Source organism: Oryx dammah, unplaced genomic scaffold (assembly GCF_014754425.2).
Source record: "Oryx dammah isolate SB20612 unplaced genomic scaffold, SCBI_Odam_1.1 HiC_scaffold_16, whole genome shotgun sequence".
NCBI classification, from domain to species: Eukaryota; Metazoa; Chordata; class Mammalia; order Artiodactyla; family Bovidae; genus Oryx; species Oryx dammah.
Window position 1 is genome coordinate 36,991,024 of NW_024070200.1, and position 27,754 is coordinate 37,018,777.

The 27,754-nt window shown below is 39.7% G+C and overlaps 1 protein-coding gene across 1 annotated transcript; it reads left to right on the forward strand.

Moving 5' to 3' along the window:
* The first annotated feature begins 1,028 nt into the window (after positions 1–1,028).
* TSPAN3 (tetraspanin 3) lies at positions 1,029–27,754 on the forward strand. The gene is made up of 7 exons (XM_040257310.1): positions 1,029–1,323; positions 15,101–15,292; positions 15,542–15,616; positions 18,656–18,757; positions 19,701–19,853; positions 20,112–20,195; positions 26,847–27,754. The coding sequence occupies exons 1-7, from the start codon at positions 1,261–1,263 to the stop codon at positions 26,937–26,939; spliced, it is 762 nt and encodes a 253-aa protein (XP_040113244.1). The 5' UTR covers positions 1,029–1,260; the 3' UTR covers positions 26,940–27,754.

A 27,754-nucleotide genomic window follows, 5' to 3' on the forward strand; every position in this document is an offset into this window, starting at 1 on the left:
GAACGAGATGATTAAGGACAAGCAAATGGGCATCTTTAAGGAGGGCGTGCAGGGTTGTAATGGCAGGTAAGACAGTAAACAGTTTTGTGTGTGGCTGAGAATGTGCTCTCTGCCCTACACCACTTACTCTCTGTGTGGCTCTGGGTAAATTTGTTAATCTTTCTAAGCCTCAATTACCCACCAGTAAAATGAGGCTGATAACCATAATGCATGCATGTATGCTAAGTCACTTCAGTCGTGTCCAACTCTGCACAACCCTATAGATGTCAGCCCACCAGGCTCCTCTGTCCCTGGGATTCTCCAGGCAGGAATACTGGAGTGGGTTGCCATTTCCTTCTCCATAATACCTTCCACCTAAAGGTTGTGATGGAAATTAATTGAGCAAATGGTCATAAAAAGCCTAGCATGGGGTAAGCTCTCAATAATTGTTAATATGATCAATCCCAGATTGGGAGAAGAGTGTGAAACGTTGCAATATAAAACAATGTTTATGTAATTCTGCTAAATCTTGTTCCCCTTTGGAATAGTCTACCCAGGAATAGACTCGATGTGTTATCTTGTCCCCAACCACACACATACACGAAAATGTCTCCGCCTTGCCAACCCCATCACCAGCCTTTTCTCCTTTCCGATGACTCTTCTGAGAGCTAGCCTAGGACTTGACACAATAAGTTCTCCATAATTACTTGTTGATGTTCATTGCATTGCTCCCAGACAATGCTTAGGTGTTACTTTGTCAGGAAAATCTCAGTGTGGAGTGGGAGATAATTACTTGTCTCTGACTTCCTTAGGAGAACGAACTAGGTAGAAAGATGGCTTTCTTCGGGCTCTGAATCACCTATAAGCCTGGCATGGCAAACGTAGCTCAATAGGAAGGGATTGGGTTTGATCCTCTGGAACTTCCCTAGTGAACCATCTGCATCCCAAGGGCGGCCAGAGGCCAAGAAAGGGCGCTGAGCTTTCGTCTCCTTTAAGAGGTGTGGCCTCGCTGTAGCCACCACAGGAGTGATTGGCTGAAGCTGCCTGTCCCGGGGCGGGACTCGGTTGCTAGGGAGCGGAGCGGGGGCCCTACGGAGACTGCGGCGGCTGCGCGTAGGAGCGAGGTGCTTGCTGGGGCTGGGGTGCGCGACGGCGCCGGGGGCTGCGGTGAACGCCTCGCAGGCCGTGCAGTTCCCTGTAGGGAGGCGCCGTCGCCATTGCCACCTCGCTCGGTGAGCGCGTCCCGCTCGCCGAGCAGGGCCGCAGCCGACCGCCGGCACCATGGGCCAGTGTGGCATCACCTCCTCCAAGACCGTGCTGGTGTTTCTCAACCTCATCTTCTGGGTGAGCGTGGCCAGCGGGCGGGAAAGGGCGAGGGGCCGGCGGTGCGGCCCGAAGAGGCCTCGGCTGAAGCGCCGGTGGGGACCCAGCGGGGACACAGGCTGGGTCGCGGCTGGCGCTGAGGAGGTGGGGGAGAGACGGGAGTCTGCGGCGGAGACCCAGGAGGGCCTGGCCCCGGAGGCCGCTTCGCTGTGGTACCTCCGCGGCCGGGACGAAGACTCGGGGAATAGAGGGCGGTGAGGAGAAACCCTCGGGGGCTTCTGGCGGCCTCCCTCCCGGGCCCAACGCCCCGGCCGGCGGGCTCTGTGCCAGGACCCCGGCGCTGAGGGGCCCCCCCCTCCCTCGACCTCCCCCCGGAGCAGCCTGCTGGACGGAAAGCTCACATTGCAGATTCTTTCAGGACAGCAGGCTCGAAATAGGATAGTCCCCAAAGGGTCGGGCTCCGCTTTCTTTGTCAGGGCCCGGAGCCCCCGCGGCTCCACTGGCAGCCCCGAGGCGAGCGAGCAAACGGTGCAGAAGTGCGGGGACGCTTCCGACTCAGGCGTGAGGAATTTTGCCTTAGAGCTCTTTGTGTGTGGAGAACTGGTCGACTGGTTACCAGCGCAGAAAACGGAAAGCTTTCAACTTGAGAAGCTAAATAATCCTGTGACCAGGAAAATCAATCTTATTTGTTTGGCCATGGGGGTGGGTAGCCTGAGATTATAAACCTTGGTTAAATATGACTCGAGTGTCACAAGATCTAGAAAGCGATGAGTTCACTTTCAATAAAAGGTGGCTTATGAATTTTTTTGGGCACGCCCCCAAAGAAAGGGCCCTTTGTAAAGCACTTCATCTTACTTCAGGTCCTTATCTCTTCAGGGACTTTTGCAATAACCTGTGTTATTCCTATCAACCTCTCCACCCTCTAGTTGATCTGGACCTTGCACCCGGATAAATCTTATAAAGCTTTTCTTCCTTCACATCATTTTACTTCATTTAAAAAATAAACACACACCCCTCCCCCAAAGCTTCAGCAGTAGAATAAAGTTTAGTGCTCTCCTGGTATTGCAACCAAAGTCTTCAAATCATCTTTCCCTTCCTCACGATTGACCGTGTTCTTAAATACCTGGACACACTTCTCTGTCCCCAGTCTTCAGGACACTTCTTGAACATTTCCACTTCCCATCCTTTTGTATGCCTCCATTCACCTCTTTGCCACAAACATACCCAAATTGGAAAGAATCCTTTCCTTCATACAACCCGGTTCCCTCCTCCCCCTGCAAAGAATGAAACTTTTCATATCCTGACTGCTGTAGCATAAAAGAATAATTACACATCACAGGGCACTTACCACACACATCTTTTGCCATAGAGTCTTTCAGGGTATGGTGTGATGAAAAGAATCCGGACTGAGAGTACTGTTCAGGATCACCCACGTGATATCAGGATTCCATGATTTCTTCTTTTCCATTTAGAGCAGTGTTTCTTATACTTTAGTTTGACTTAGAAGCCTTTTTAAAAGGTAAAAAAATCTCCTAGTATCTCCAGATGAGAAACACTATCAGATAAGATTCTTAAGTGTAGACTTAGCTTTGTATCCTTTACAATCCCTTATTATTTTTATGGGCATACAGTTTGATTTTGAAGAAGAATCTGTGTACTATCAGGTGACTTCTAGGCCTTTCAAGCTCAGGGACTGGAATTGTTAAACAAAATACTGGAAATACAGGAACGATTTTCTTTAAATAATTAAATTTTCATTTATAATTGCAGTTTATTCAAAGATTCATTCATCTTTAGAAATTATATAAGTATATGTACTATTATTGGCACTTAGTAAAGAAGGTTATGTTGAACTTCGGTTGTGCTTTTCATGGTGGGTTCTTGCCAAGGCTGAGGTTAAACACCTTTTATCTAGGTTAGCAGAATAGTAAAATGTTTGTGAGGTGAGCTGTGATGAGGAAGTTAAGCAGACATGTAGGGGGAAAAAATGTGGCATAGAGCAGGGTTCAAGTAACATAACTAAGAAGGAAGCAATATTAGATGAGTCTCCCACAGGATTAGTAGTATAGGACCAACTGTTGGAATCTGATGATGTTGGTAATCATAACTAAATTTGAGTGCTTTTTATACCCAGGCACTGTGCTAAGCACTTTAATGGAATAAAGCCTCCTAAGAGCCTCATTTGGCAGGGAATATTATGCTTCTCTTACAGATGAGGATATTAAAGTTTACTTAAAGTGGCACACCCAAGGTAGGGCAGAGCCAGCCTTCAAACCCAGGGTGTCCTGTACTCTAGAGCCTGTGATGTTAGAACAAAGTGTGATTTCAAAAGACTTGCAAAGGGGAAGGAGCTCTTTAGGCAGTGTTAGACTCACTTGCTCCAAAACATGATTTTAACCTTGTTTAGAACTTCCACCAGCATTTAAACTGGACTATTTAACTTGTCAGTTTAAAAAATTAGGTCATTATGAGGAAGTACATAAAACATGTTAACCTGTTCGTCCTGGTTTTTTCTATTGCATTCTTTAGTTCTAATAAGTGTATTCTTTTATAAGTGGTCCGTCCCACCTTTTAATACCTCACTGTATCAGTGTAAGAAGAAGCATCCCCTACATAGAGCATCTCTACCATTTATCTGGGTTCCCCTGGGCAATGTTTCCCTCATAGCTCAGTTGGTAAAGAATCTGCCTGCAATGCAGGAGACCCAGGTTCAGTTCCCGGGTCGGGAAGATCCCCTGGAGAAGGAAATGGCAACCCACTCCAGTATTCTTGCCTGAAGAATCCCATGGTCAGAGAAGCCTGGCAGACTACAATCCATGGGGTTGCAAGAGTCGGACACAATTTAGCGACACCACCACCACCACTGGTCAACGTTAGCAAAGATTTTTTTAACTGTTGCATTGGCTCTTTACTATCAGCTGATTGTTTATAAGTGTTGACGTTTAATTGCTTTGGCAACATATTTAAAATCTGACTCTTAATATCTTGATATCCTGGTTCAGTTGGCAGTTTGTTCAGTGAGTTGTGATGTGAAAATAGATATGTACTTGAAATGCTTAGAATTGGCATTAGATGATATAACAGACAAAGTTGTTAATGTTGACTTGGTATAGATTATTGTGGACAGTACAGTCTAAGAAAATTACTGTGGAAGGGCACAAAGGGGAAGCAGTGGTTTCTAAAGTTCTTAAGCTTGTGTTAATGGAAATTGACAGCTTATCACCAAATTCCAGAATATTAGGGTTTGTAGCGTGATAGGTAATTTTGGACAGTGAAAGGATGTACAACTTGGATCTCTCTGTTTTTTACAGAGTGGCATAGCTTTAAATGTAAGTGTATTAGTGCTAGACCCATGATGATTTTTGGAAGACAAAAGTGTTTAGTTACTAAATTTTGAAGGCTATTAGAATAAATAGTCATTAACCTCTTCTCTAAACTGCACTTTTGCTCCAAGGTCAGACAAGAGTCTTAATTCAGTGGGTCATTTGATCTGACCTGGGAGGCCTCATCTAAAACAAGTTTAAATCAGTACTTGATAATTCAGGTTTTATTCTGTTCAGTTAATTGAGTATTTATTAAGTCCCATGTTATACAAATTACCTTTACTTTTTCTACCCTAGAAGAAGAGCCAATTGGCTAATGTTTATTTTGCTCATACATATCTTAGGCATTATAGAGACTGTAAGAGAAAGCTTTGTCCATGCTTGCAGAATTTCTAGTCTGGCACATCTGCTTAGGGTGTTGTTTTTCATCAGTATGAAAGGCCGTAGTAATGCTAAAACGGCTATGGAGTAGGAAATACCACAAGGTTAAACACCTTTTAAAGGCTTTTGGAAACAACTTTAGAATGTGGCAGCTTCACTAATCATTCATTCATATGAAATACAAATCCTATTTAAAAGCCTTATTTAAGCTTTAAAATTTGTCTTATCTTAAAAAAGTTTCAACTTTCATTTCCCTCTGTGAATCCATAAAATTAAGGAAGTGTGCTTTGTTAAGCAGGTACTACACAATGTTTAAGCACCCACTTTTTGCTTATATTACTGATAAAGTGGTGGAAAAGTGAAGATCTCTGTTCTTACAGAGCTTTACAGGACAGACAGTTAAAAATAAGCAAGAAAAATAACAGATAGTGATATGTTATGCAGAGAATTAAGACAGAATGATGTGATAGAGTGATTAGGTGGCTGCTTTAGGTTGGCAAAGAAGTCTTCTCCAAGGAGGTGAAATTTAATCTGGAATATGTGAAGGAACAGATGTTGGGCTGATTTGGAGGAAATGGTGGACATTTAAGACAAGGAACAGCCTACAGGCCCTAAGGCAAATTTGATGTGTTCAAATTACCAAAAGAAGTTTTAGCTATACCTTCATGCTTTTGTTTAAAAGATAAAAATTTATAATGAAATATTTCATTATAAATGAAGAAAAACTGCTTGTCACACATCTCCATATACATGTTTTGTGTTTTCTAGCACATCTTGCACATTCGAGTTGAGAATATGATACTTTAAACTGTATCCTTCATCTCCCATCCTGGAATTTGTTTCTCTACCTCTTGTATTCCCATCTTCATGAGCGACTGCTCTGACAAAGAATATGTCATTGGAGCACACCTTCAGCTAACAGATTTCTTTTTTCATAGTTGTTTCTCAGTTTACTAGAAGAAAAGCAAGTTATCATATATAACAGGAGACCTGTTTCTTGTCTTTGACAGTTAAGAAAATGAATTACTTCCAGTCTTACTGCATTTTCAGTCATCTGTCCACTGGACCAAGTACCTTGTGGCTGGGAGTTATTAACTGAAAGAACTCAAAGCAAAGGGAATGTAGGAGGACTCTCTTTAATTGGCAATTTAAGAAATAGGTTGTTTATTACCTTTTTAGGGTATTTATCATGCTTTGAAATATTTTAATGAATTTATTCCATAAGATCCAACATTAGGAATTTTGCAAAAAATTTATTCAATAAAATTTATACTTGCATCAAACAAGTATACCCTAAGACTCATTCACTCAGTAAATACTTGCTGAATATCTGTGCTTTACCTGTTTGAGAAATGCAAAAGGTATAATTCCTGCTTTCTAATAGCTTATAGGAAGAGGGGTCAGACAGACAGGCAAAATCATTTAATGTTCTATTGAATTTAATTTATAGCTGCTCCTCTCCTTCCCCCTTCCACATGGACAGTCTCAAGTCTTCCTTTAAAAATGTCATCTCTTTCCTCCCTCCCCCTCTTTAATAGTTTGGTAGAGCCAGTAGCTGAGAAAAATTATTTGCATTAATGTATTTGTTTTTTACTTACTAAAAGGAAATCTATAGTAAATGCTGACATACTGTATTTTACATGGTTGTTGCTGTTGATTAAATACATAACCCAAGCAAAGGCAAACTCCTGTTATGAAGTTGAAACACCTCAGGCTCTAGTAGTAATAACTGACTCTTTACAGTTAGAGTAGGGTATGGGGATAGAGAGTCTCAAAGAAAAATGCATGTTTAAATACTCTGATAGTACTCTTTCAGATGACCCCCGGAGCCTTGGAATCTGAAAATATCTAATTTCCATGCTGTTAAAATAGTTTGACTATGGCAGTTGCAGATCTCCAGTTTCACTGCAGCCTGAATGTTTTGGATTTTTCAACTGGGAGATAAAAATTGGATTAAATAGAAAAATTTTGTTAAGCTAGATAAACAATGATTATAAAAAGTCAAATACAGAAAAAGTGAAAATAGGACAGAATTGAGGAACATGATCTTTGGAATATCTCCAGAGTAATATTGGTTTAAACAATTAAAATATTCTTTCTTTAAGAATAATGGCAGTAATGATAGTGATATTGATAATGAAGGAAGAAGTGGCTTATTGTCAAAATTATACACCTTGAAGTAGGGTTTCGTTTTACTTGTCTCCGTGATAGGTGATATTTATGGCAGAAAAAAGATGTGTACTGAAATGATCAGAATTGTGTTAAGTAGTCAGAAAACATGTAAAGACAAGTCAAAGCCAGGCAGACCCAAGAAGTCATAAACAGGGAAGATTGGCAGAGGTGCCTAAAACATTTGGGACTGAAGAGATTCCTATTTTATGTTTTGGTTAAGGACAGATTTAAGAATTCATTTGTTAGAGAACAACGAAGTCTCAATTTCAGATACAATTTTAAATATTGACTTTCATGATTCTGCAAATGTATATTTCCTTTTTAAAGAAGACACTGAAAAATATTTTAATATTACCATAATTTCACCACCAAGAGACAACCAGTATTAACATTTTGGTGTTTATAAATATCCATGCATAAGTGTGTTTTTCCCCTAACATACCACAAGTGTGTTACTAAATTATGCTTCAACATATTTAAGGGCTATAATGCAAATATATCTCTGGATGCTTGGGTTTTTTCTTTGTGTGTGTGTGTGTGTGTATTCTTTTTAATTTTTATTTATTTTTTTATTGAAGGATAATTGCTTTATAGACTTTGGCTGTTTTCTGTCGAACTTCAACATGATCTTTTGTTTTTGCTATTGTAACATTTTGATGAATGCACCTTGTACAAATCTTTTGTTTCCATCTGACCTCCTTTCTTAAGAATAGACTCCTAGAAGTACAGTTAATAGGTGCAAAAGCATAAATGCTGAGGCTAATGATGTGTTGCCAGATTGCATTCCAGAAAGATTCTTCTACTCCTGAGGGCTCTTCTCTCTGTATCCTTACGTATCTTTGAATACTGCTTGTCTTTATTATTGACCAATTTGTTATGGAGAAAATGATATATTTAATAGCTTCCTAAATTCTTGGTTAAAATAGCTTTAATTTCTGTTAAGAGGATTTGAAATCTTTGCTATAGTCTTTTTTTTTTTCTTTTTCTTGAGTGATAAGAAAAATGTGCAGCATTGGACTTGGTAGAAGAGTAATTCTGTTCAATGATATGAAGTATTTTATCAGAGTAAGTCAGAACCGAAACAAATATGTTTGACTAGAGAATGTTATATAAGTAGTAGAATGATGAAAGATTTAAGGTGATTTTAAGAAACTTATGGCTTGAGGGTGGAGTTTGGGGAAGCTTTCAGAAATACACTGTATAGGGGCCTACCTGGTGGTCCAGTGGTTAAGATTCTGCACTCCCAATGCTGGGGCCCCCATTCCATCCCTGGTCAGGGAACTAGAGTCCACATGCCACAGCTAAAGATTTCTTATGCCACCACTAAAGATCCAGCATGCTGAAACGAAGATCAGAGATTCCACGTGCTGCAACTAAGATTTGGCACAGCCCAATAGATAACTTTTTTAACTTGGAAGATAATTGCTTTTCAATACTGTGTTGGTTTCTGCTGTACAGCAGCGTGATTCAACTCTAAGTATAGGTATATCCCCTCCCTCTGAAGCCTCGCTCCCAACCCCCAATCCCACCCCTCTAGGTTGTCCCGGAGCACTGGGCTGAGCTCCCTGTGTTACGCAGCAGCTTCCCACCAGCGATCTGTTTACACATGATAGTGTGTATGTCAGCGCTCCTCTCTCAAGTCACCCCACCCTCTTCCCCTAGTGTGTCCGCAAGTCCGATCTCTACGTCTGCATCTCTATTCCTGACCTGCAAATAGGTTCACCAGTACCATTTTTTTTTGTATTCCATATATACACGTTAAATGTGCTGTATAGAATTACCAATGGATTCCTTGTAGGAGAGAAGGGAGATAGGTACATGAGAGACTATTGTGACCATACAGAAAGCTCTGAGTTAAGTGTTTAAAAATAGATATACCTAAGATGAAATTTCTGCTGCTGTTTTTTCCCCCTCTGCTTTTTGAAATCTGCATTCTTACAAAGTCTGTGGAGTACACAGTGATTTTTGCCAAGTCTTTCTATTTTTTCTCCCAACATTCCAATCGCTTCTGCTTTACCTATTGATTGTTGGAGGCAAAAATCACACAGAGAAGTAGTTCTCGCAGGTGAGAAGAATTTGTCAGACTCTGCTTTTAGCTGAGTGACTTCAGATGGCCCCCTCATCTTTACCCTGTCCTGCAGGAAAATCGCTTGCGTTCTTCTTTGCTTTATCTTCACCCAGATGCTCTGTGGGATGCTTCTACCTTCACATTTCTAAATTTCCATACTGATACACTTTGACAGCGGAGCTCTTTCATCTCCTGTTGTGGGATAGTCTGTTTGATTTTAGTGTTGCCACGTTCCGGTGGCAGGCTCACTGTGCTTGATGTGCTCCCTTCCATTTCCTGTTTCTTCTTTCTTAGAAAAGTAAAGAATTTAGGAGTTTTGTGGATTTTACTATTTCATCCTCTCTCTCAGAAGATTTGAAAAGTACAGAAACAAAACAACTAGTTTCTAAAACCAAAACACTGGTTTCTAAACTATAGAAAAATCAATCTTACATAACAATGAAATTTCTTACTTTAAAAGGGCTTTACATTTGTATGTAGGGAGTGAAAGGGTGAAAGGATAAAGTGAAGTGTCATACTTCTGGAACTCACACTTCTAAAATTTTCTAACAGGTAGCTTTATTTTTGGAGGAATAGCTTGGTGTTGTGCAAAAGCACTGGCTCTCCTAAGGTTTTAAAATTTTGTGACAGTTTAGAACATGAGTTTATTAAGGGGTAAGGAAGAGGGACTTCCCTGGTGGTCCAGTGACTAAAACTCCATGCTCCCGGTGCAGCCGGGGGAACCAGGTTCGATCCTGCTCAGGGAACTAGATCCCACATGACAGAACTAAAGAGTTTGCCTGCCGCAACTAAAGGCCTGGTGCAGATTTTTAAAAAGGGTAAGGAAGAACAGTTTTCAGAAAATTCTCTTTTTTTCCCTATTGTTTCAGCTTTCAGCCTTTCCCTTAAATTTCCCTTCACTTCTTTGTAAAAAGGATGAATATTTTTAGTATACTGTTCTCCACAAATCCTCCTTATAGGCTCGGATTTTCTCAGTGGTGACTAAAGCAGTTCAGCTGCTTCCAAGGTCCACATTTCATCCCCTCTGCAGCTGCTTTGTTGGCAGAGCCCAGAGCCTTTGATAGATCTCAATCCCAGCATGACCCTTCAGAAGAAGGGTTTAGCCCTGCTCACCTTTTAGCCTTTCTAATAGCCACAGGTCCTATGTTAAAAATCTTCATGACTGCAAGTCCCTAGTTAGGAATTACTTATAACCTTCCTTACATTTACTATATATGCCCCACCTATGTTTGTCATTTGGATGGTTGGATGTCATTAAAGCAGTTGTTTATTGCTGTTTTTAGGTCTTCAGCTCTTGTTAAGACACCTTCTCTGTATTTTCAAAGTAACTGATGTCTTTCATAAGTTGTTTATTATACAACTTTTGTTAAGCACTATATATACATGTCATTGGGCTTCGAACCTGCCTACCAGTGCAGGAGACATAAGAGATACGGGTTCGATCCCTGGGTTGGGAAGATCCCCTGGAGGAGGGCTTGGCAACCCACTCCAGTATTCTTGCCTGGAGAATCCCATGGACAGAGGAGCCTGGCGGGCTACGGTCCACAGGGTTGCAAAGAGTCAGACATGACTGAAGCGACTACACACACAGACATACATGTCATTAAGAGTAGAAAATTTAGAGGACACCCTCTATGAGTTACTTGATTTATATAGTTTCATATCAGCAGTCACTGCAGTTTTTCTTGGTATGTGCAGTGACTATGCTGCTTCCCCCTGTATGTTGTCAAAACAGAAGCATTATGTTCTCAACTGCACTGTGTGACTTAGATGTTGACCAGTTTGCAGCCTGGGGAAAGAAACTTCTCTCAAATCTATTAGAAAAGGAACAGGCAGCTTTACAGATGGCGTCTCCTCCTTGCATTGCACTCATCATCTGTCTGGGTGGAGGCTGGCCGCACTGGAAGTGTTTCGCTTAGCCCAGTCCCAGGCAGCACCAAGGGTGAGCCTTGTAGGGACCTCAGACTCATTTCATATCTAAAATGGAAATAGTTCTTCAATGTCCTGTATTTCAAATTGTTGAGTACTATATCTTCCAGTTTTATTTTCAATCAAATTTATGTAGCCTTTAATTACGTTTACTAGCACCTCAAAGATGTAATTTATTTTAATTCAAGCCTTGTAAATGAAGGTTGCCTATTAGGGTAAGAAAAGCTAAGAATCCAAAGAATAGAGAGATGACTAGTGAAGACAAACTGGATAAAATTTGATTGCTTCATATATAGGATTTCTTCTAATTCAGTTTGGGGACTAAAAGTATTTACTGTAACAAAATGTTTGTGTGTACATATGTGTATGTTTGCATATCACACATATGTAGTCAAGAAAAAGTAGTTTTGGGTATGAGTGTTAAGTATTCCATATACTTCTGTGGTTAATGCACCCAAATTATTAAACTGTTTCTCCTCTTTTCTCTCTCTTATGTCTTCCATCATCCCATAATAATATGTCCCCAAAGTAAGTATGTCAGTGAACTGAGGGTCTTTGAACAGGTTCAGTTGCTGTGAGTAAAGCATTTATAAACTAATGTATTCCAAATGTGATGGCCATTAAGAATTAAGTAAGCTGGATTAAGTTGCTAAATCTTGTTCGAATAGTGAACTAAAATCTGTAAGATTGAACTGAAGAGGAAACAAAGCAAATTCAAACCAAAGACTTATGATTGAGTTTGAAGGGCAGTTTCAAGGGAAGGGATGAGATGAAGTGTTCTCAATGAATTTTGACAAATACCTACCACGTGCCAAGGTGCTGGATGGTGGTTCAGGGCTGAAAGACTGACGGGCAAAGTTTGTGCCCTAAAGGAATGCAGAGATTTATATAGTTACAATTTCAACACTTGTGATAAATGCCGTTAAAGCTATGTAGGGGATGGTCTGTGACCAAGGGCACCTAATCCCATCTGAAATGGTCAAGAATGGCTTCCTAAAGAAGAGGTGATATTTAAATTGCATCTTAATGGGTGACAAGGCATTCCTGAGCAGATGAAGAGGGCAGCAGAGGTAAAGAAGTGAGGGGGAATGTGTAGTACATTTGGAATAATAGCTTTCAGTAGTTCAGGGTGCTTGAGAGGCTGTGGAGTCCGAGCCCAAAAAGCCGGAAGGAACAGCTGAGTTTATCAGGGCCTAACTTGCCTCATCCTTTTTTTTTTTTTTTTTTTCCCCGAGGGCCGGGGGCCAGGCACATGGCCCCCGGTGTGTGTCTTGTCTGCTGCGCTGCCAGCCTGCTCCTGATGCAGCCGCCCTCCCCTTTCCCCTGGCACTTGCCTCATCCTGATTTTAAACATGTTAATGCCTTGTTCTGGTTTATATTTTTAACAGAAATAACTGATCATATAAAGAACATATTATTAAGGGACAGAGGGAGGGTGAGCAAGTAAAGTTTAGGGTGAACAGTGGTAAGGCCTGAATTAAGCACTGCAGAGGGTTGAAGAGAAGTTAACAGTATTCAGGTGGTGTTTTGAAAGTAAATCTGGGGCTTCCCTGGTGGCTCAGTGGTAAAGAGTCAGACTGCTAACGTGGGAGGTACACATTCAGTCCCGGATACAGGACGATCCCACATGCTGCAGAGTAACTAACCCCATGTACCACGACTGCTGAGCCTGGGAGCCCGTGCTCCACAACAGAGTAGCCTTCATTCAGCGACAGAGGAAAACCTGTACACCAATGAAGACCCAGCACAGCCAGAAATAAAATTATTAAAAAATAAAAAAGGAAACCTGAAGGAGTTTGGAGATTGATGGGATATAGAGGTAGGTCACAGAAAGAGTATAGAGTGACTCTCAGGCATTTGACTAGGAAAGGTAACTGGTGCCGTTTGCTCTGAAATACGAAATAATGAGGGCAGATTTAATGGAGTGAGCAGGAAGGCAGCGAGGGTTTGAGGCAGGTTGAGGTCAGGGCGACTGTGGGACTTCCAGATGGGGATATGTAGTTCTGAGTTGATGGCTTGGGTGGAGAGCCACAGTGACTGGTGAAGCCACAGCTAGGCTAGCCCAAGGAGAGCCTACAAAATGAGAACTAAATAGGGCCGAAGGTAGAACCCTGGAGATCACTAACATTTGTCTGGTAAAGGAGAGTCCCTAAAGAGAATGAGAGAGCAAGCAGTGCAAGAAATAGGAAGAAAGCCAGCAGTGGGGCCTCCTGAAGGCCAGAGGAGAGTTTGAAAAAAATATAGTTTTTTAAATTGGCTCTATTATTCTAGCTGACGTCTGTTAAAAAAATCCATGTTATTTATTTATTTATTTATTTTTAAAGTCAAGTTACTTTCTCAACTTTCTATAAATGGAGTCTTTTCCTTCCAGATCTGAGTGATTCTACTGGCCTAGTGTATGAAAATATACTGATGATGCCCAAGCTTACAGAGTCCCACAGACTTAAACTGCTTCCAGGTTGAGAATTAATGATATCATTGTGGAGGCTCTTTTGTAGTTTGAAAATTAATGCTGTATGTGTTAAATTTTAAAGAATGGTGAAGTAATTCTTTTTATATGAAAGCCTCAAAGTGCTCTAAATGATAATTCATTAAACTGATGTTTTAACACTTAGCCTCACACTGTATTTGCTCATTCACATAAAAGCAGGCAACACTGGGCTGTCAGCATTGTGCTGGCAAAATTGACACAATAGCAAAATTGACAATGATGAGAGGAGAATGTATGTATTAATAAAACTCTGTAGGTGGGGCACAGTGTCTGCAGCAGCAGCTGTTTTATGACTTCCTGCATTCACTTCCCAGTAGGTGCTCTAAAACTTTGTACCTCAAAGTGTAGCTCAAAAATCAGCAGCGTTAGCTGGGAGTTTGTTGGAAATTCAGAATCTCAGGTTCCACCCCCAGACCTGCTGATCAGTCTGCAGTTTAATAAGATCTTCAGATGATTCCTATTCACGTAGTTCAAGAAACACAATTCTAAAGCATAGACTTAAAGGGTTTGCAATGGGCTTCCCTGGTGGCTTGGAGAAGACAATGGCACCCCACTCCAGTACTCTTGCCTGGAAAATCGCATGGGTGGAGGAGCCTGGTAGGCTGCAGTCCATGGGGTCGCTAAGAGTCGGACACAACTGAGCGACTTCACTTTCACTTCACTTCCCTGGTGGCTCAAATAGTGAAGAATCCGCCTGCAATGCAGGAGACCCCGGGTTCAGTCGCTGGGTCAGGAAGATCCCCTGGAGAAGGGAATGGCAACCCACTCCAGTATTGCCTGGAGAATCCCAGGGACAGAGGAGCCTGGTGGGCTACAGTCCATGGGGTTGCAGAGTCAGGAATCACTGAGTGACTAACACACACAAAGGATTTGCAAAGTTCTTTAGTCATTCAGCCCTCTAGCTTTACCATTTCAGTCTCAACTAGGACAGCAAATTTTTTAGAAGTGGGTATCATGTATCATGGTTATTAGTTACTATTGTATTTTCTTTCCCCAAAGCAAGAGATGAGAGTATAAATGCAGATTCTAGAGTCAGATTACCTGGGTTCAGGTCCTGACTCTGCCACTTGTCCTGATTTCCCCATTTGAGGGGGGCAGCCCTCACCTCTGTGCTGATCTGTAATTGACTACAGAAGGCCTTTGGGGTGTGTGTGTGTTTTCATTCTTGTCATCCGTATTATGTGTGGGATTAATGGTTTCTCAGTCCTCGATGAGCCAGCAATTACCAAACAGTAGATGGAATTTGGAAGACTTTTCAACTTTAGTAAAGAAATGTTCTTACTAATGAATAATTTTCAGCTTCACTGAAAAAAGTCTACAAATAGATTTAAAAGTCGTGGAAAATCTCATTGAGTTCCAGCGTGCCAAGAAATAGTGAGAATGTTTACCAGGGGTTGGAGAATTTTACCAGCACTCTGACCTTATTTTCTACAGGGAGCCGCTGGCATTTTATGCTATGTCGGAGCCTATGTCTTCATCACTTATGACGATTATGACCACTTCTTTGAAGATGTGTACACTCTCATCCCTGCTGTGGTGATCATAGCTGTTGGGGCCCTTCTTTTCATTATTGGGCTAATTGGTTGCTGTGCCACAATCCGGGAAAGCCGCTGTGGACTTGCCACGGTAAGTTAGTTCTTCCCTGACCGTATGTGTCGTCATAATACGTGGGAATATTCATTTGTGTTACTTGCTTGACTTGAGCATGAAACTCCGTATTCTCTTTGGCTCTCTTTATAATTGGAATAGAATTAGCACTTGTCTTAAACTTGTAGCAGTTAGCTCAGATAATTGCTTTTTATCAAGAGAGTATTTAGAGCTATTTTTTCATTTGTATTTAATTTTTGACGATGTTTCCTTACATTTTCCTTACAGTTTGTCATCATCCTACTCTTGGTTTTTGTCACAGAAGTTGTTGTTGTGGTTTTGGGATATGTTTACAGAGCAAAGGTATGTTGTCTACTGTAATTTATATGTTTTGAAAGGTGGTTTAAGTGTTTTGAGTGAAATAGAACAAACTCATTTTCAGAGTAAACGTTTTCTTTTGCCTTCAGTTTAGCCACCACTTGAAAAATATAAAGGTAGTTAGAAATTATGTGTTAGGATTTCTTGTCTCATTTAATATAACAAAGTGTTAGTCTGCTGCTGTCCTAGTTTTAGGTGGTGCTTGTTTAGTTGCTAAATCGTGTCTAACTTGCGACCCCATGGACTGTAGCCTGCCAGGCTCCTCTGCGCATGGAATTCTCCAGGCAAGAATACGGGAGGGGTTGCCATTTCCTTCTCCAAGGGATCTTCCCTAGCCAGGAATTGAACCCCGGTCTCCTGCATTGCAGGCAGATTCTTTCCAACTGAGCTATGAGGGAAACCCCTAGTTTGTAGACAGTTTTCTTTAAATGACTCTAGTTGTTGTTCAGTTGCTAGTCATTCCAGCTCTTTGCAATCATGGATTGCAGCATGCCCAGCTCCCTCATCCTTCACTATCTCCCAGAGTTTGCTCAAATTCATGTCCATTGAGTCAGTGGTGCTATCTAACCATCTCATCCTCTGCTGCCCCCTTCTCCTTTTAACTTCAGTCTTTGCCAGTATCAGGCTCTTTTCCATTGAGCTGACTCTTCACATCAGGTGTCCAAAGTATTAGAGCTTCAGCATCAGTCCTTCCAACTAATATTCAGGGTTGATTTTCTTTAAGATTGAATGGGTTGATCTCCTTGGAATTCAAGGGACTTTCAAGAGTCTTTTCCAGCACCACAATTCGAAAGCATCAATTCTTTGGCACTCAGCCTTCTTTATGGTCCAACTTTCATATCCATACATGACTACTGAAAAAACCATAGCTTTTGACTGTACAGACCTTTGTTAGCAAAGTAATGCTTTTCAGTATACTGTCTAGGTTTGTCATGAGAAAGTGAAAGTGGTAGTCATTCAGTCGTGTCTGACTCTTTGTGACCCCATGGACTGTAGCCCACCAGGCTCCTCTATCCATGGGAGTCTCCAGGCAAGAATACTGGAGTGGGTTGCTGTGCCCTCCTTCAAGGGGTCTTCCCGACCCCGGGATCAAGCCCACATCTCTTATGTCTCCTGCATTGGCAGGTGGGTTCTTTATCACTAGTGCCATCTCAGTCTTTGTCATAGGTTTGTCATAGCTTTCCTTCCAAGGAACAAGCATCTCCTTGACTGTAGAATGATCTACAAATAAATAATTGGTCAGCTGAGAAATTTGTTCAAATTTCCTTAGTCCATAGATTCCCAGATTTCTATTTTAGAAGAACTAAATTAAGGATTTCATTTTCCATTGCCTCTTCAGGAAAAAAATGCCTTGGTCTTAGACATAGAAAAAGGTTACTGGGAGTTGGTTTTCAGTTGCTCGGTTGTGTTCAACTCTGTGAGCCCATGGACTGCAGCAGTTCCCTGTCCTTCATTATCTCCCAGCTTGCCCAAACTCATGTCCATTGAATTGGTGATGCCGTCTAACCATCTCATCCTCTGTTGTCCCCTTCTCCTCTTGCCTCTAGTGTTTCCCAGCATCAGAGTCTTTTCCGATGAGTCAGCTCTTCAAGTCAGGTGGCCAAAGTATTGGAGCTTCAGCTTTAGCATCAGTCCTTCCAATGAATATTCAGGGTTGATTGCCTTTATGATTGACTGGTTTGATCTCCTTGCTGTCCAAGGGACTCTCAAGAGTCTTCTCCCAACACCACAGTTCAAATGCATCATACTGGGGGTTGCAACCCTACAACTTGTTCCTGAGGAATGAGGGGCCCTACCAACTCAAACACCAAAACAACTATAGCCACTCCCTTCTTGTCCTTCTTTCCTCTTTTCTGGTCATTTCTTCTTTTCTTGTCCCTTTTCTTTCTATTTTGCCCACTTTTGCCTTCTACCTACAGCAGCATTTAAAGCTAATAGGCTGCTTTAAATTAAACTATAGAGCTGTTATGGGCTTCCCTGGTGGCTTAGGGGTAAAGAACCTGCCTGCCAGTGCAGGAGGCATAGGTTCGATCTCTGCATGGGGAAGATCCCCTGGAGAAGGAAATGGCAACCCCCTCCAGTATTCTTGCTTGGAAAATCAGATGGACAGAGGAGCTTGGGGGGGCTGCAGTCCATGCATTAGCAAAAGAGTTGGACCCAACTTAGCGACTAAACAACAACATAGAACCGATACAAAGGCATCCTAGGGTTATTCTCTGAGCGCACCTGGGGTTATTCTCATTGTAACTTATGGTTTGGAGTCAAAGACATGATAGGCTGATTTACTATTTAACCATTGCTGTATAAGGTACCAGACAGCTATGCTATAAAAAAGAATGCAGTGGATCATACCCCTGCCTACAGTCTGGTTATCAATTTTATGATCTTAACCACATGACTGATAAAATTACCAAATAGGTCCTATCATCTTAGAAGTAGGGTAAGAAGAATCTGGTACAAGCCAACTTAATTAAATGGCACTTTAGTTGCTACTCTGTTGGCAGTGATATATTTTGAAGAGTTGATTTCCTGATTGTTTTTTTTAAATCTGTTGATTACTTTTGTATATTTGTCCAAGTCTAAATAAACATAAGTAAAATGTAATATTGGTATTTGTCCCAAAAGTATCCTGTGGGTGCTTTTTAAGTTGTTTAATTTTTACCTCCTTTAGGAAAGGAAAATGAGTAGGTCTTCTAAGAACCCCATTTGAAAAAGGAGGTGATATATTTATAATTTAGGACACTTATCTCAAGGCTCGACTGCTTTCTTCCTCTTTCATAAATAGGTAGCCTGCCATCTTGCACACAGTTGTCTCTTTAATTGCTTTTAATCTAATGTAATATGTCTGACATTTTACCTGAGTCTACCTGAAGGCAGGCAGGGAGAGAACTTTTTTTCTTACAAGAAATTCATAGTGCTATCTTGAAACTTTACATTCGTGCCATTTAGGCATTTAGCTGGAGTCTTGACTAATGTTACTTTCACCAATATTTTTGAGGGACTAGATTCTTTGTTTTGATTCAGGTGGAAAATGAAGTTGATCGCAGCATTCAGAAGGTATATAAGACCTACAATGGAACCAACCCTGATGCTGCTAGCCGGGCCATTGATTATGTTCAGAGACAGGTGAGTTCTCTTGAAGCTGGAGAACCAGTCACTATTGAGTCAACATTGAACTTATCTCTGTTACTGTGTAAATTAGCAGTGTACCTTAATAGCCATGGTTAGCTGCATAATGAGTCCAGTATTTTTACCTTCACCCTTGAAAAGCTTTTTCCACCATTACCTAGCATAGCCATAAGAAGCATCTGCCCTTCTTCCTCAAGAATAATTAGCTAAAGGGATGATAATGAGCGAGAGGTTTATGTCACAGGAAAGTCGAGAGCCCAAATGAACTTTATAGGAGGTAAGAAGTCTTTCACATACCTTTAGAAGATAAGACCGGCAAAGATAACAGACAAAACCATAAAAAAAGAAAATTATTGTAGACAATTTGAATCATACCTCAAGGTAGAATCATCTAGTAGATCTTTGTATCCATAAACTCACCTCAAAATGTATCGAGTTTTTGCCAATCTTATTTCATCTATCTCATCTTATTTCTTATTCCCACATGTCTTCTGCTAATTATAACTTAGAATAAATCCTAGACGTTTCAGACAAAAGATTTTAAATACTTTGTCTTTGGATATAATATTTAATTCAGAATCAGATGTTTAACAGGCAAAATTAAAGATTTTTTTCTTAGCTATAAACTACCCCTTGTTGGCAATATGATTTTTCAGACAGAGGGTCTAGAACCACTAATTATATGTAGCAATTTAGATTAAAGTTAAAAATTCACTTCCTCAGTCAACACTAGCCACATTGTGAGTGCTCAGTAGTTCCGTGTGGCTAGTTGCTACCATACTGAGCTTACAGACCTACAACATTTCTGTCAATGCAGAAAGTACTATTGGACATCATTGGTCTAAAGTAGCTTAAAGCTCTGCAGTGCACAGAACTCTGAAGTTCAACACAGGGCCTTGTGTTCTATGAGGACCGATGTCTCTATTCTCTTCTCTGTTAGCTGCACTGTTGTGGAATTCACAACTATTCAGACTGGGAAAATACCGACTGGTTCAAAGAAACCAAAAACCAGAGCGTCCCTCTTAGTTGTTGCAAAGAGACAGCCAGCAGCTGTAATGGCAGCCTGGCCCACCCCACTGATCTCTATGCTGAGGTAAGTTCAGTTTCTTGACCAGCATTTGAATCTAGCCTGGTAACCTGTTTTCTTGGTGAATTATCTCTACCTAGAACTTTTCTACCTTATTTTATTTGCCTTTAATGTCATTTAATTTAATATAAGTTATTTTCAAGTGCATTATCTTTTTCCCTCTTGCAGTTTGTCATTTCTGTTTCTGCCAGTAAGTAGTAATGTGTGACCTTGCAGCTTTTCCCTTTTTAAAAAGACTAATGAAGATGACTTTGGGTGTTTCAGGGGTGTGAGGCTCTAGTTGTGAAGAAGCTACAAGAAATCATGATGCATGTTATCTGGGCAGCGTTGGCATTTGCAGCTATTCAGGTAAGCACAGCTAGCCAAGGAGTTATCACAGTGTCCTGATTCTCCAGTGTCAACACCAAATGGTTTTTAACCACCAAATGCGGTTAAGCTTTGTGTATATGGATAACTCGGAAGTGACTGAGGTACAGACACCAGTGTCCAACATCTTCTATTTCCTGTCTCCAGACATAGACCCAGAATGGTCCCAGAAACCAGAGATCTGGATGGGGAAACCATGGACGGGGGACTTCTTATTTTATTCTCTTGACTTGATTAGTGAGTGACCTGTTCAAAATACAGACTGTTGTCATAATGTATTCTTGGGAGGTGCTTTAGTAGAACTTCACACAATTCTTAAAAAAATCAAACTGCTTTATTTTAGCTTGGAGATGGAAAGCTTTAATTTTTTTTTTTTTTTGTTTCTCTTTCCATTTCTTGCTTTCCTGTCTCCAGGGGATTTATATGTTAATATACATACATCAAGAACTGGCACTACACTGGTCTCTTATACTAATAGGAGCAACTTTATCACTTTACAGAAAAGACTGTTAAGTAAAAACTGAGGTTCAACTGCCCTAGTATATGTAGATTTAGTTTTTTTAGACAGATTGGCATCAAGAAGTCTGTCATACCACTTGGCATATCTGGAAATGTCCTATGTCTTTTTGGCAGCTGAGGGTACTTGTCCCAGCTCCTACCAGTGAAAACAGTCTTTTTTTTCCCCCTTATTAATAGCTTGTACGAAGTACCTGGTAATTGTTTTAATCACCTCTCACTTTATCAAAAACAAACAAACCCACACATATCCTTTATACCTCATCAGTTCAGTTCAGTTCAATCACTCAGTTATGTCTGACTTTGTGACCCCATGGACTACAGCACACCAGGCTTCCCTTGCATCACCAACTTTCAGAGCTTGCTCAAACTCATGTCCATCGAGTCAGTGATGCCATGCAACCATCTCATCCTCTGTCATCCCCTTCTCCTGCCTTCAATCTTCAATCTCATACTCACCTAAAAAACAAATAAGGAAGATGACTATTTTTCTGCCCAGATAAACTACCTATATTCCTAGTTTCTCAGGTATATATATTTTATCTTAGGAATTCTGTTAGAGGAATGTTACAACTGTTTGAAAATGATTGAAAATCGTTTGCATCAGATCTAGTTCTCAGAGTGTTTTTAGTGTTCTTTTAGTATATTCTTGAAACGTGCTTCAGGTCCAGAGAATCTATTCTAGCACATTATTGACCAGAGACATATCAACACCACAGGCATTAATTTATTTCTGCAAAAATCCCCCAGGCAATAATGTGTTAAAGTTTTTACATCATTTAATTGCTAGATAAACCAATGTAATTGCTAATTTATATGTAAGTTGCTTGGCTTGTCTGCTGTCTGTATATTTGAACAGAAACTAGTGTATTTAGTAGGTAGTGCCTTTTAAAATGGCAAAAAGGTGATTGTTTACTTTGCTGGTATTCAAACACCTCTGAAATGATTGATTAAAAAGCCTAGCTCTATTTGCTATGGTCTTTGCCCTTCTAAGCATTTACTCTGTGGCTCAGTGCAGCAGTAATCTGTAGATAAACAGGGATGTATTTCATATTTTCTCTGTGTAAACACTGTCATTTAGCTAAAAATAACGAAACATGAAGGTAGTGTCTTAACCCAAATGAAATCCTGATCTGTGCATTTTTAATAACTTTATGTGTGGTAATAAAGCTGCATATATTAGCATGTAGCAGAAAAGCTTAAGTTTATGATGCTTATGATCATGAAGTATGCAAAATGTATATAGAAGGCTAATAAAAATCAAAACTCAAATATGTCCCTCATCTACTTGAGCTTCTTAACCAGCTTATTAATATTTCTTCATTAAATATTTTTCAGTGGGGACTAATAAACATTCTAACCAGTCTCTTAAATATGCCTTCTTACACCATTTTATAGGTAAATCACTGTGGCTTAAATAATATCTAATAAAGCTTTGATGTTTCAAGTTCCACAAAACTAAGTCAGAGATTGAGAACTTTTGCAGACTTGAAACATAGTGGTTTTAAAAATTTTTTTAATTTTTTAGTTTTAAGGGAAAAAACATCCATTTGCAATAAAAGGATTTTCTAATATGTGTGAGTACCTATAAATGTTTAAACTTTTGGTATTCAGAATCTGATGTAGATTGGTGCCCAGGATATGGAAAACGTAGGTGAAGGCAGAAACAGGTCAAAGAGCAATGAGCTTTTATACTTACCGTGATAGAGAAAGAACTAGAAGGATGCTTGGAGATTCTCCAGTCCCTGTTCCCTTAGTTTTGAAGACCTTGAAATTGAGGAAGAGCAAGGATAGCATGACTTAGGACCATCACTAAATCCTGAACCTTGTTTCCATGTGTGCTCTGCCTTTGATTACAAATTGAAGAATTAAGATTCTCAAAAGATTAAATTCCTAAATTCTGTTATGAAATCTGACAGCAAATTGACACTTTAAGCTGGATGGAATACAAAATGTAATAGCACTGAAAAATTGTTAGTGTTTTTCTTCAGGTTCTAAAGTGGGGAAGGTCTAAGAGCTATTGCGGAAAATCGTTTTATTTAATGGTAAAGAAAGATGATTTTTGGTAGCATTGTGAGTAACAAAACTATGCAAGTGCTGTCTCCTTTGATTTTGATTTGTGGTACCGTTAAGCTACATTTCATCAATGTTCTAAGACATAAAGGTGAATTTAAGATAAAATTCTCTCATAAGCTTAATTTACCAATAAGAGCCTGTTGTTTGAGTGTCGTGGGCCAGTCTGCCCACCACCTCTTTTGGTGTGAGCCCCACTCATTTTATGTATTGTCCATGACTGCTTTTGTGTTATGGTGACAGAGTTGAGTAGTTGCCACAGAGACTAATTTTGTCTCTTTGTTCACAGAGCCTAAAATATTTACTACAGTTGCCCTTTATGAAACATTGGCCCACCCTTGTTCTAGTCTTGTTAAGTGGTCTAGGTTTGGGTAGGACCAAAATGACCAAGGGAAAAAAACCTGAAAAGTGCTGGTTAATTGTTACAACAGGATTTTTTAATATAAGAGAATGAGATTTTAAAGATTTTGCACACTCCTTATACTATTAGTTCATTAATCAGCAAGATATTTCACTTCTTTTATAGTAACCAGCCTCTTAAATGTACAAATGATCAGCTATAAAGTTTATATTTCAACAGTCTGGTCATAATAATAAAATCTAGATTTTTGATTTGGCAAGCTCTTCTAAGTATCAGGTGCAGGTAAAGCTCTCTACAAAGGCAGTATGGGAAAAAATGGAAATTGTCAGTCCTTGGAGTCTCACAATGCTATCACGTCCTTAAGATGGAATGATCAAGAGCAAAATTTATAGAGAACTGCTTCCCAAGGCCATGCTGCTTTTTTCTGGTCTGTATGCCAAGTGTGAAGGAGGCTGAGACTGCCATTTCCTTCCTGCTTCTTCTAACTTCTATTTTAATTCATTAAAATGAGTTAAAATACATATGTAAATAGCACTTTGGATTGGGCCCTTTAGATAGTTAAAATTGAGTGGCTTAATTCTGACCATCTTTTGAAAAAAATATTTCAAGTAATTCTTCCTTAAAAACTTAAAACCAAAGCTAATTCCTGAGTAGGTAAGTTGTGGGTTGTTTGTTTGTTTGTTTGTTTTTTTTCAATTTGGGGAAAATTAATCTTAATTGTTAACTTTTTGAAAATTCTTTAATTGAAAAGCCCACTTGATAAATTTTTCTTCAAATGATAAATATTTAATAATAGGTGAAACTCCTGCTCAAGTCTTAACTCCAGTTCTTGAGTCCCTCCTTGTAGAGGCAACCATTGTTCCCAGTTTCCTATATATCCTTCCAAAAGTAGTTTGTGGTTAAACAAGCACATAAATATTTTTTATTCAAATAGAAGCTGATAGGATGCAATTTTCTGCTTTGTTTCTTAAGATAATTGTATGAAGCCTCCAGTTTTAAGAAATACTGCAGACCGAATCTTTATGCGTCTTGCAGTTTCCCTCAGTGGTTAACATTTTGCAAAACTGTTATATATCACAACCAGGACATTGGCATTGAGACAATTCACTGGTTTTATTTAGATTTCTCATTTCTATATGTGTATTCAGTTCTGTACAATTTTATGACCTGTTTGGTTCTTGTATCCACCACCACCACAGTCAGGATACTGAACAGTTACAACACTATAGAGTCCCACCTGGTACTCCATTATAATTGCACCCACCTCCCTCCCACGCCTCCTCCCCCATACCCTGGCAACCACTAATCCGTCCTCCATTCCCAGAACTTCATCATTCTTAAAATACTATATAAGTGGAATAATATATGCAACCTTTTGTACCTTCTTGAAGACAAATTAATATGCTACCATGGCTACCTATAAGTATTCTATTTTTTTACCTACTTCATAATTTATTTGCATTAATGGGTACTTATAGAAGTGTTGCTATTACCAAATTGCAAGTAGTGAATACCCTCTGTATGTATGTGCAAAATCTATAACAAAAAATTTGTAGCCTTTAAGTTGAGGGGTCAGAGAATAGGGATGACTTTTTGATAGGTGTTTCTAAATTTTTCTCAGAAAAGAGTGTTTCCAATGTCCAGTTCTAATTACCTTTTGTAAAATACCTACTTCCCCATGATGCCATCTATTGTGTATCTAATTGTGTATCATAGAGCATTTTAATCCTTGGCAGTCAGTTTTTTTAATCATTTGCTTATGTATTTAGTAGTCATTTTTGCTGTTGGCTGAGTGTTATATTTGGACTAGATGCAGATTACTTCTCATGACTTGAATATTGTAGGGATAAGTTTCATTCTAAGAAATCACACTGGAGCTAAAACATTTGTGATATTTTTAAATCTGTTGTTGGAGAACTTCAATAATCAATGAGATTTTAATGTAGCAAAGCTTTGGAAATGAACCTGTAATACTTAGTGATGAGGTTTGCACTATAAGAAGTTATTGTGTAGCACTTAATTTTTTTTTTAAATTTTTATTGGAGTATTTAATGTTATTAAACAGACTCATTTCCAGGCATGAGTAGGATTTTATCAAGCTTATTGAATTGTTTTCAAATCAGTACAAGTTGATTTAATTTAAGTCAAGAAGAAAAGGATACTTATTTCAGACCCCATTTTGAGAGTGCTGACTCCAGTAGAAGTTAACCAGCTGAAAGGAATGTGAGGAGATGAGAATGGGAAGAGATCTTTTTTCCCAACCAAATCAATAATTTCAGAGCTTAGCATTTTTATTGCTCAATTTAACATTGCCTGGGAACGTAATTTTGTTTGATCTTATAGCTATGCTAAAAATGTTTTGATGTACAGTGAATGGAAATGTGTTTTTTAGGAATTAGATACTAAACATGTCTAGAATGGCTTAAGATATATAGTGAACTTCAACAATATCTACTTTTAAAATGTCTTTAAAATACTTTGCATTAGTAAACACTCAGCAAATGCTGTTATAATGAAATTGATGAATTCAAGCAGGAAGGATATATCCCAAATGGGTAGCATAGAGGCTAAGTAAGGGGAGAAGTTGGAGTGTGTGACTTCATCATGGAGAATTCAGACTGAGGACTTCCTTTGTCTCTGTACGTGTGTCTCATTAGTAATCTTCCACTTCAGACTTTGAGCGTCTAGTTATAGATTGGGTACATTCTGTTGAAATTAGATTGACCCCTGTATGTACGAAGGGCCCTGCCTTTTAAAATCAAATAACTGGGACCTTTCACTTTCAGTGAAAAGTTAGAACAACACATTAATTTATTTAGCTCTTTAATAGTCAGAAATTCTAGACTCGTTTCTCTTTAATCCAGCTTAATCCTCTCACTTATCCAAAGTAACATGGCATGACTTTGTTACTACTCCAGTTTGCTACCACAGAAGGATTAGGCCTATTAAAATGATGAAGAAAGTGACCTTTAAAAAGTAATATGTACATAATATCACAGAGCTGTCCTGGATTTCAAAAATAATAATTGCAAAACAGAAACCTTCAAACCACACTTTCTGGCATCAGGATTGGTTCCCCCTGCATAGGGCTTTTGAGCTACTCATATATTGGGCTTTTCATTCTATAGATTGTCATAAAGCCTATCTCCCCAAAATCCAGATGTATGAAAGACCAACATTAGATTTTCTCATACGTAGTATTGATCATTCCACTCTAGACCTTTGCTGTCTAGTGTGGTAACCACTAGCCACAGACATCTGAGTTTAAATTAATAGCATAAAGAATGCAGCTCCTTAGTTGCACTAGCTCCGTTTCAGGTGATCAGGAACCCTCATGTGGCTAGTGGCTACCATATGTGACAGCTCAGTTACGGACTGTTTCCATCACTACAGCAAGTACACTTTTATACAGCCCTGGTCTGGATCAAGATGGGGATGGCACTAGGAGAGCCTGGATATTCTGCTCGCTTCACAAATTATTCTTAGATATACAGCAGGGATGCCAAAACTGGGTTCTTAGTTCCTAAAAGGATAATGTGTTCATTAGAAATTGCTTACTGGTCATGATTTTTTTGATGATTTGAGATCTTTGAACTGTGAAACAGTTCTATTGCCAACAAAGAAATACACACTTGCTGTAAGAGGATTTTCAGCCTTTTTTCCCCATTGTTTTCTTCCTACAGCTGCTGGGCATGCTGTGCGCCTGCATTGTGTTGTGCAGAAGGAGTAGAGATCCTGCTTATGAGCTCCTCATCACCGGTGGAAGCTATGCATAGTAGAAAACTCAAGCCTGAGCTTTTTAGTCTTGTTCTGATTTGGAAGGTGAATTGAGCAGGTCCACTGCTACTGGCCTCCTGAGTTCATTTAGTTAAAGCACACATACACAGGTGTTGGACAGAGCAGCTTGACTCTTCATTTGTCTACCTTCTTACCTACCCACCTATGACTTTTTTTCCCCTCTGTTGTAGCTGACTCTCCGTGTCCGTAAGTGTTTTGAGTACAGCGGTAAATGTTCTAATCTCAGAACCGTTTGTGAGTTGCATAGTGTGGTAGAATTAAAGGTTGACGTGGCCCTGCTTCTGTCACCTCCAAGCATAATGGGACTGCTGCTGTAGTATCACCAGGTCCTTTCAGTCTTCACAGTGGAGAACTCTTGGCCAAAGGTTTTGGGGGGGAGGAGGAGGCAGTCAGCTGTCTGGTTAAAGTTAATACCAGATAGTGCCCCTCATCAGTGTCCTTTTTAAAAATATCTACTATAGTCCAGTAAGATAGCAACTGTACAAAATGGCTAAGATAGATTTTAGAATCATACCTCGTGTATCTTGGTTCATCTTCAAAATCAGACTGATCTTTGAAACTAGCGGTTTTTAATCAAAGCTGGCTTTATAGGAGGAGTATAATGTATGCACTACTGTTTTAAAACAATTAGTGTGAGTGTGTGCGTGTATTTTTGTATGATTGAGCCCATTCATCATAAGTCTAAACTCGTTAGAAATAATGTACCCATGTAGACTAGCAAAATAGTATGTAGATGTGATCTCAGTTGTAAATAGAAAAATCTAATTCAATAAACTCTGTATCACCCCCTCAA

Excerpts from the sequence above, each read along its gene's own strand:
- TSPAN3 (XM_040257310.1), top strand. The coding sequence starts at position 1,261 with ATGGGCCAGTGTGGCATCACCTCCTCCAAGACCGTGCTGGTGTTTCTC. Across the intron at positions 15,617-18,655 it reads GATATGTTTACAGAGCAAAG|GTGGAAAATGAAGTTGATCG; the intron begins GTATGTTGTCTA and ends GTTTTGATTCAG. Across the intron at positions 18,758-19,700 it reads TTGATTATGTTCAGAGACAG|CTGCACTGTTGTGGAATTCA; the intron begins GTGAGTTCTCTT and ends CTTCTCTGTTAG.